This window comes from Sceloporus occidentalis, unplaced genomic scaffold, assembly GCF_023333645.1.
Source record: "Sceloporus occidentalis isolate IW3139 unplaced genomic scaffold, rSceOcc1.0.p SCAF_94, whole genome shotgun sequence".
Taxonomy (NCBI): domain Eukaryota; kingdom Metazoa; phylum Chordata; class Lepidosauria; order Squamata; family Phrynosomatidae; genus Sceloporus; species Sceloporus occidentalis.
In genome coordinates this window covers 164850-174994 of record NW_028317074.1, presented here as the reverse complement: position 1 = coordinate 174994, position 10145 = coordinate 164850, and the positions used below count along the sequence as shown (strand labels likewise).

The 10145-nt window shown below is 39.3% G+C and overlaps 1 protein-coding gene across 1 annotated transcript; it reads left to right on the top strand.

Moving 5' to 3' along the window:
• The first annotated feature begins 3330 nt into the window (after positions 1-3330).
• Positions 3331-5454, top strand: LOC149284345 (transcription factor MafK-like). Its single transcript, XM_089496781.1, has 2 exons — positions 3331-3366; positions 5044-5454. The coding sequence occupies exons 1-2, from the start codon at positions 3331-3333 to the stop codon at positions 5452-5454; spliced, it is 447 nt and encodes a 148-aa protein (XP_089352907.1).
• The last annotated feature ends 4691 nt before the right edge of the window (positions 5455-10145 follow it).

Here is a 10145-nt window from a genome sequence, read left to right as displayed (position 1 = left end):
TCTTGAAGTGTCTCCTTCGCGACTGGGTGGGACCCGATCCGTGTAATAATAAGGAGAGGGGCGATCTGGTTCGCGATCGCCCTATCGCAAGCGTGTTTATAGGGTGGCAACAAGGAAGCTGGCCCCTTTGTACGATGTGGTCATAGGGTGACCATTGTGATCAGTGTTTACATTAGAATGCTGTTTACATTCCTTTATATCATTATAAGGTCTCCCAGTAGGTTAAATCCCGGTTCTACCCGCACTAGCTCGCCGGCCTTTTGGCACCGAGGGTTTGTCGCTGTGATGGTGTATTCACCTTGCTGTATTTAGAGGCCGGTGGCCGTGATATAAACATGTCTTGTATTCCGTTTTTTGGCATTGGCTCACATTACATTGTTTAGATCGTGTTGTATTTGGGGTGTGTGTGTGTTTATGTGTGTGTGTGTGTGTATTAATACGGGCCTCCTGCGGTGTGTAAGTAACTCGTGCCTAGCTCGCTGTGTGGTTCTGTACAGTCAACAGCACTGATGTCACACACACACACACTCCTACACATATACCCACCCACCCACACATACCCACACACACACACATATATACACTGGATTTAGCAAGTTACATTTATATTGACACTAGAACATCTGTAGTCTGTTTTTCTGATGGTTAAGCAATAAACGGTTTTGTTTTGTTTGTGTTTTTAATAGGGGTGGGTGTTGTCAAACATTGCATTGCTAGATGCCCAACGCTTACTCCAGTGACTTTAAACGTCTATTGCTAGTGAAAGTCGAATAATTTTGCTTAGCAGAGAGATCTCTGGCTCACGCACTGTTAGTTTCTTGCTGATTGCTCCCAGATGAAGTCATGTTGGTTTTCTTCCGGAGTTGTGTGTAACATTCCTTATGTAACATTCCTGGTTTTTTTTTTTTCCTGGGAGTTGTCTGTATGTAACTGACATGGAGGGGGGGTGTGTGTGTGTTTATTGTTATGGAGTTTGTCTCAGTCTCCTGACCGCAAGGCCAAGGAAGAATTCCCCGGGATTCAAGAAGGGGAAAGTCTTGCTGTTTGCTTCTCAATATGTCATAAGCTTAAAGTCGATTCAGGAAGTCATCGCACATCAGATAAAATAGAAAAACAGTTTGAACTTGTGCTGGGAGTCTGCATGATACCGGATGCAACTTATAGTAGAGGTTGGATCCACGCTTATAATGGAATTCACTATTCCATTCGTAATATACCCGGAATCGCAACCTCTATCACTATACTGGAAAGTAAAACTTAGCAAAACAGTCTGGCCTGGAGTGTCAGCACCATCTTCCCTTGGCTTTCCAATGTTTTTTTGTTTTTATTTTTTATTTAAAGCCGTGGACCCAACCTGTGGCCCTTGGAGGTTCCAGGTGAATCCCACAGGGGCATTTACTTTTACACGTACCTTTTTTTTATTTGTTTTGCAGACCATCAATTTTTTGAGGGCAACCATTTATAAGACTTTTTTTTTTTTTAAACTCCGCTAATGAACTAAATAATTGAAAGCAGCCGTTGTAAGTTATTTTCATTTTAAACAGAACGCTGACTCATGGCGATTGCACTGCTCAGAAGTGCTGTTTTGGTGCCCTAATGGTCATAATGCCCTAACCCCTATTTCAGTTGATCAGAACACTTTCTTTTTTTTTTTTTTTTTTTTTTTTTTGTGAGGTGATGTTACATTTTGACATCCTGAATGTTTTTTTTTTTTCATAGTCACAATAAAGACCCATGATACATTTTAGGAAAACTGTCATCCTAAAAAACAGAGTACCCTCATCAGCCTTTCGGATTCATCCAGCCGACTATGGAGCTGTCCACAACATGAGATGTGTCTAGTCCCAGACTCGCTTTTAAAGTGAGCTTTCGTCCATTCCACGTCACCTGTCACCAAGTTGCTCCGTTGTTTGCTAGGTCCCTGCATGGACATTCACACATGGCATATCTAGAGCAGGGGGAATATATCGAAGTCTTCATGATTCTGCAACCTCTCGAAAGAATATATTTCAAGTACCTGGCTCTGTGATTTTTTTTTTTTTGTAATGAGTTGTCCTCTTGTTTCATACCTTGATTCTTTAATGGGCGCCGTCCTATAGAGCATGGTAATGCATGTGTGGGTCTGGGGACAACGGTGTGAATAATCTACTACTTAGTGAAAGTTATTTAAAATACAACACTTTGAACACTTTGTGGGTCTTAAATGTGCATTGTGATACCAGAGTGTATTATTTATTACAGATTATGTAAGCAGGTGGTATATAATATCTATACACAATAAGTAGTATTGGGGTTTTTTTTTTTGTTAAATGCTTCCGCATTTTCTGTGGCTACATAAGTAACTTCCTTGTAGAAGAAAATCTTGTGACAGATCAGTAGGCTAATGTTTAACTACAGAGGGGTGGAGATAGTTATTACTTCTGCTGTGCGTTGTGAAAGATTGTGGGTGGGAAGCCAAACTTAATGGGAGGGATGTAGAGATACAGAAAAACAAAGAGCCAGATCATACGTTCTGCAATTGGATATTGGAATGCTTCACATAACAAAAAACAAAACAGTTGTTGGAAACATTGCTTGGATTTGCTGCAACTAGACTTATAAAAGCATTAGTGAAGTCCAACACTGTTGCTCTATGCAAGTTCTTCAGTACCAATCTCCAAATTTTGCCACAAAATTGGAAGCACCGGATTATCTAGACTGTCATTGTTTGTTGTAGCATTAATATCTCTCTTTACTAGAGCTACAGTATTAGCCTGAACAATGAAGAACAGCCCCAGAACATTACCCCTCTCGTGCCAAACTTTACACCAGGCAGCATTCTCCTGGCATCCATCAACCTCATATTGGTCTTTCAGACTGGCAGTAGTTGAACCACAAAGTATCACTCCAGAGAATGTTTCCACTGATCCAGAGTCTGATGAAAGCAAGCTTGAGATCACTACAGTCAACACTTAACATTGCCCATGGTGATTCTAGGCTTGTGTGTGGCTACTCTGCCATGGAAACCCAATTCACGAAGCCCCGATTGACCGTTCTTGTGTTGACATGGTTTACAGAGGCAGTTTATATGAAGAGTACATGGCTGTGAGGGGTTGATTTTATATACCTGAATCAGTCAAATCCAATAATTAGAAGTGTCCACATATGTTTAATATGTACATAGCACATGTTGTTGTCTTTCCACACAGTTATCTTAACCCAGTCTAGCGGAATGAAGATCCTGATTGCTGCTGACAATGTAAATTTATCAGTGAAAATATATTAATCATCAATTAGAAATTTTATTTTTCCTGATCTTTTTCATTACAGCTTGACACCCACGAGGCAAAAATGTCATCTGACGGACTGTCATCCAAGGCCTTAAAGGTAGTGAACCTTCCCATAAGACTTTATTAGTAATTTGCTTCTGCTTTGAGGTGTCAACTGATTTTAAAGGGTTTTTTCCCCCAGCTATGCATTCCGGTTTTAGTGGATTTCTCATGTCAGTGGTTGAGGATCATAATGCACCCGCCATCCATGCTTACTATTGCATTCATGTAAGCATTTGGAGGGAGCGCACATAAGAGGCTCAGGAGAGAAGCCACCTCTATTCCCTCCTTATCAATGGCACAGAATCCTTTTAGAACTCAGGCTCAGTCAGCAAAAGCTATTAATGGTGTCATGGGGATGACACTGGACAGCTGCATAGCTAAAATAATTAATGAAAACTATCTATAGCTTGCGCTTTTTGTTTGACAGTTGGTGTAGGTTTTTCTTTTTAAGATATCTAAATGTTAACTTCAGTGAAACTGTTTATGTGGCAGAGCCAGCATTACCTAATCAATTTCCTGTCCAAAAGCACTCTCTCTTCTGCCTACCCATAACTTACAAAGTCTGCCTGACCCAGACAACAACAGTCAGCAAATACAATAGGGCAGGCATAATGGGATGAATAAGGTATGGGTTTTATTGCATAAATTTGCCTATTTTTATCTGTAAACATGGATTAGTTTATTTAGTGTATTGGATTTGGGGAAAGTGATAAATCGGATTTAAGTCTCCATCATAGCTAAATGTTCAGCACTGGATCCTATTGTTCAACATTTCTAATGTACGAGTGTTTCCATTATTATTCACTTCATACTGCCATGTGTTTTTGTTCTTGTGCAAATGGACCAAAAACGACTTGGACAATTTTTTTTTCGTTTTTGTTCTGCTTGTTTTCAGTGAACGAATTTAGTTTCCTGCGCTTTCGGTTCGGACGAAGCTCAGACGGCTTTTTCCATTCAGAAACTAAATTTGTTGTCACTCACCCTCATTCACTTCTCACTCATGTTCTCTCACACCCTCAGTCGTTCTCTCTCAATGTCTCCCTACCTTCTTCATCGACCACTTCTATGTCTCCTTTTTACTTGCCTCTTCTTGTTCCTCTGTCTTCTTTCTTCTCCTTGAACCAGGCCTCCCGAAGCACTTCTGCAATAGGGTGGAGTCTTTAGGCACACCCTCTCCTCTGATTGGAGGAACAGGGGAAAGGCTGTCCCTGTGTCTCTGCCACCAAGAGGCTAGATTTGCGGAGTGTTCTGGGAGGCCTAGTTCACTGAGAAGTGGACAAAGGCAAAAGAACAAGAAGTGGAGCTGCGGGAAAGTAGAAACGGAAGTGGTTGCCGGAGAAGGTAGAAAGACCTTGAGAGGGCGTGAGTGAGTGTGAGTGACAGCTCTCTGCTTTTTTTCACTTGTTTCGTTGGGGTCCCTCGTCATTTCAGACATTCGTACAAATTGACAAAATTCGCACAAATCTAGTGTACATTAAGAATATAGGACACACGCAGTATGATGTACAATATTAATCCAAATTTGTTACAATCATATCCCATCCCCAAAAAGTCCACTATTGCCGTTGATCTTCTTTGGGATGAACAATGGAGAAGCAATAACACTTATTGAAAGTCAGTGCATTATATCATTACATAATCCATATTTTTGTTAATCCCTTCTGATCTTAATTGACCTTTTTGTATTTGAAAGCTATACAGAAACCTAATTAGTAATCTATTACTTACGCAGGTGAAAAGGGAAATGGGAGAGAACACACCAATTCTCTCAGATGATGAACTAATGTCCATGTCCGTGCGGGAGCTGAACCACCATTTGCGTGGTTTATCCAAAGAGGAGGTAGTCAGACTGAAACAGAGAAGAAGGACCCTGAAGAATCGGGGTTATGCAGCCAGCTGTCGTGTCAAGCGCGTTTCACAGAAGGAGGAACTAGAGAAGCAAAAAAACGACCTGCAACAGGAAGTTGATAAGCTGGCACAGGAGAACTCAACCATAAAACTGGAGCTGGATGCATTGAGAGCCAAGTATGAGGCTTTGCAAAAGTTTGCGCACTCGGTGTCCCGGGGAACAATCACTCCAGCTAAAGTAGCTGCCACCAGCGTTATTACCATCGTCAAGTCCTCAGGAAACTCCTATTCTTAACAATGGAAACATTGCCAGCTTCTTCCTATCCCATCTCACCTCATCAATACCTACAATTCATGCAGTAGAATTCTTAAACCACAGCCTTACAAAGACGGGCATTGAAAAAAAGACTTCTTTGGCCTGCTCTAATAGGTGTGCATTCTTGCTATATGCAGGCTAGGCAGATGACCCCTGTCTTTGTGTGCATTGCTTTATGGCAGGTCAGAATGTGTGCCATGAGGTTTCCAGTTAGAAATACTCAGCCTTCAAGGAATGTATGGTCACGATTAAGCAGAAATTATGTTTTTCATGTAAGTTTTTGGTCATACCTTGACTCCAGAGGGCAACAACTGTCTTTTTGCAGTGAAATCCGATAGAAAAAGGTAAAACAAAACCAGTTTTCATTAGCATCAGTGCTAACTGTGTGTTACTATGAAGCTTTGTACCAGTTTTGTGGCAATCCATATATATACGTTTAACACAGGGAACGATGAGTTTCTTAAATGTACGGATTTAATGTTAAGTTTGGATTACTAATATGGACATATATGTGAAGGGCAGTAGTCATGTGCAGATGGACAAAAGAAGGTAACGGAAAGATTTTTTTTTTTTAAAAATGGAAAAGAATGTCGAAGCTCAGTAGAAAGCTGAAGATATAGGTAGCTGTTTAAGGTTTTATTGCAATATAACCTTTATAATAACCTATAGGTTATTGGGGGGGGGGAACAATGTGTGTCATGAAAGGAGAAAAAAAGAAAAGTATGAGGCTTTGAAAAAGTTTGCTCACTCAGTGTCCCAGGAAACAATTACTCCGGAGTTTTTTTTGTAATTTTCTTTTTACGTGTGAGGTTTGACAATACAACATTTAAAGGGACAATCTAATGCTTTATACAGCCCCACAACTGAAGAAAGCATATTAATTAGTTTAATTTGCGATATTTAACTTTTGGAATAAGTTACAGCATATCTCCCCTTCTGCTGTCTGCCTTTGGCAACAAAGAGCTACCATTGAAATCCAAGGGAGCTCTTTCTGTGTGTGCTCACAGGGGGTCTCAGAAATCTCACACAAGCCAGCACTAGAGCTGGCAACGAGTATACTTTTGGTAAACGGGACACATTTCCTGCAAGCCAAGCACCTGGTGGCGTGGAGATTCTTATGAACCCCTGAAATTGCAAGTGGAGGATACGTCAATTTACAGGTGACACTTAACTATCGTATGCATTATTGTGCATACAAGGGAGTGTCCCTTTTAATGTTGTTTTCAAGAGTAGACCTGTTTCTGAACCAATTTGGACTGGCAGTTATAGAGAGGCATTCAGGTGATCGGTAAGGGATTTTGTGTGTCAAAATATTGGTTTTCCCCCAATCCTACCCAAACATGTCGGTCTGTAAACACGTTTTAATTAAAAGGCACACAGAGGAAACAGTGGGAAATGTAGACCCAAGCCTTGTTATGGAGTTGGTGACAGGGGTTAGTTTTTTGCTTTAAAAAAAAAAGATACAGAAAGTGTAAGTCCAGTCGGATAAAAATGGAAAAGGTTTCCATTGAATGAAAAAAGAGCATGAGTTACAAGTAGTAGTTTGGTTTTTGGTGTTAAGAAGAAAGAGTAGTATTTGTGGACCATGTGACAAAACTGGTAACATGCTTCATCTTCATACACTTTGTTTTTATCTTTGGATCCTCATAACAGTAGAAGTAAAAACACCATCGTGCTTTTTGGAAGTGCTTTATACCAATCGAATACTGGTGCACGGTACTTTGTTGTCCTCTGGACATCCTAGAATAATTTTACTAAAATTGATAAGGTGAGCCTGTTCTTCTTTTCTAGAGAAATCCTTAATATTATAGCTGCTTAAAAATCAAAGACAACACTCAAGACAGGTGCCATTGACCTTAATATTCCAGGCGACTCCTCTCTGGTAAACCCAGTTGCCTGTACTTGCTCTCTGGAGCAAATGCTCCCTTTTTATTTATGTTTGAGACTTTTATTTTTATGTATATTTATATATTTTTATTTTAAAGATTATAGGGAAAGGGTGGGAAATGCTTAATTTAAATGTGCGTTTATGTTTGTCTATTGGATAAACAAAATGTTTTGTATTGACAAAAATAGCATTACTGTTTGAACTTAGCGATAGAGTTGTATTTCAAAGAATTAAATATAAGTGATCAAGCTCACCAACTGAAGTAACGTTTGTTCAAAACTCCAGCCAGATAATGGTCTTGATGATGTCTCTACTTTTGTCTGTGATTCTCTGTTGCCTTGCATTGTAACTGTTTTATCAATGTTGGGTCAGTACTACTGTTTTTACATGATAGTCAAAAATGGACCATTTCTGCAATGGAGCATCACCCCTCGCTCCCTGGCTTCCACTTGCAAATATCTGCCGAGAACTACCTTCCCTTACTTTAGCCGTGCTAATATCGGCCCACTTCTGATTTAGAGCTTTGCCACGAAATGTTTCAAATGCTGCATGTTAAATAGAAAGAAAAGGCATTTTTACAATGTATCGGCCAAACTGCTAACAAAGCTGTCAGGTATGAACGACTTATGCTAGGTGTCCGGAGTGCGCACAAATCTCCACTACCCCTGATCACACAACCCGCTACTTGCTATTTATTGCTTTATGGGTGATCCATACATTGTGGATAATTTTTCACAAGAAAACTAGAAAAAACATGTAAGTGTACACATTTGCTAGCAGTTTGGCTACCCAACCTTAAAGGAAACTGTATTCCATACCTTTAGAGGACCTCGTCATCCAGCCATGGGCTTCACATGCTCACTACGCATCCCTTAATGCTATTTGATTATTGTCTAATTTTATATGTAGGATAGGCATGCTGTCCTATGTGATCATAAGAGTTTCAGTATATCCATCGACAAAGTGTTGCTGTTTAACCCTGCCCTATGTGAAGAAAATTACAGCCATCTTAGTGGAAAGGGCTCTGCCACCCGTCCTAGTCATCCATCAGCCTAGCATTAATTCTATGAATGTGACAAGTTCCATATCACCCGGCATTACATCTACATACATGTAAACAGTTAACCAATCATACCAGTAATACCAAATTATGGTATATAATAAGGCGACCATTTGTTGCCTTATTGTACATTATCCTCATTATAACCATGTGGCCCTGTGTTTATTATGCAAACAATGGGATCTTTGTTAGCAGCCAGAGGGTAAAGCTATAGTAATATTTAACGCTATTAACCTCTTCATAGATACAGGAGTGGCACTCCCAGCTGTTAATGCAGATGTATTAAAATATGGAATGAGTGGTGTATTTCAGGTGTATTTCTGTGTGTCCTTCAGATACACGTGCACAGTACCTTGTCGTCTGCATTATAAATATCATGTATTGAATGTTTTTTAATCTAATGTATGTGTGTGTGTGTGTATATATATATATATATATATATATATAGTGAATGGTATTTATTTTTATGAAACATTTTAAAGTCCCTTTATAAGTGTATTTTATATTGTTCAAATAAAGCATTTTTCACTTACACACCGTTGTATGATTTAGTGAGTCATTCTGTTGGTTTGATTGACTGGCTATAGCTTTCAAAGTCATGGCCACCTAGTTATGTTGTTTTGTACCAGGTACACAGATATGGATCCCCCTGTGTTTTCCCGTTTAGCCCTGTTCTATTTAAAGAGGAGAGTCCGTTAGATTCACTTTTCTCACTTCCATTTTCCCTAGAACGGATTTCCTCTTTTAGAGGGCAGTGGGGCGATAGACAATGCCACAAACCCAAGCTGGTCGTAATGTTGTAGTACAGTGGTTATGCTACACAAACAGCATGTGACACAGCCCAGTGACAGAAGTGAAACTGGTAGGGCCTCTATAAAATAGCCAAGTGATGACTGGTTTTTTTTTTTGTGAAGCACAGAGGATCAATAATTACCTTATAACTGATTCAATCAGGTTCAAGTAGCTGTAATCCACTAGAATATGTCATCATTACCCAACATATTCATTCAGGTCCCCACTCTACATAGCTTGGCCACTGCATCGCTACTTGCTTACAGAGCAAAAAGCAACTTTAATGTATTATAAAACATAAGAAAAAAAATAAATAAATACAATAGACTGGATAAAGATTGACGTAATTGTGAGGTCATAATACAAAGGAAATGTTTAATAATGCGCAAAAATATGTGGGTCGTGCGTGACCAGTAAGTTATTTGGTCTCTGTACCACGTTAGCTTATGCAGATGGAGGTTTTAATGAATCCCATCCAGTATGTCAAGAGACCAAGAACCAGATCAGGCTGCATTTATACCAGCTTATTGTATTTACACATACACAAGACACCCTGATAACATCACTAAGGCTTATTATATGGTATAATTTCACATAAACGTGCATATTTTACTTTAGGCATACACAATGTTTATTTGGAAAATAGGAATTTATAGACTTGCTGGTAAAGATCTTACCAGTATTCAGAGTACTAAACGGTAATAACATTCTGGTGCCAACGCATAATTGCTTGATTTACAGGTTTTATTGGGCTGTGAAAAGAACAAAAAAGTGTATTCACTTTTCCTGAGGTGGAAAAAAACCCAGTAGCATTGTGTAAAATTAACAATACTTTTTTTTTTCTCCATTTCATGTTGCTTGCTAATATTCTAGCATTATGACCTGAACCTGAAGTTATTATTATTATTATTATTATCCTTTATTTATATA

Bases quoted from the DNA above. Each gene is read 5' to 3' on its own strand.
- LOC149284345 (XM_089496781.1), top strand. From the start codon at position 3,331: ATGTCATCTGACGGACTGTCATCCAAGGCCTTAAAG. The intron at 3,367-5,043 runs GTAGTGAACCTT...TTACTTACGCAG, and splicing joins TGTCATCCAAGGCCTTAAAG to GTGAAAAGGGAAATGGGAGA.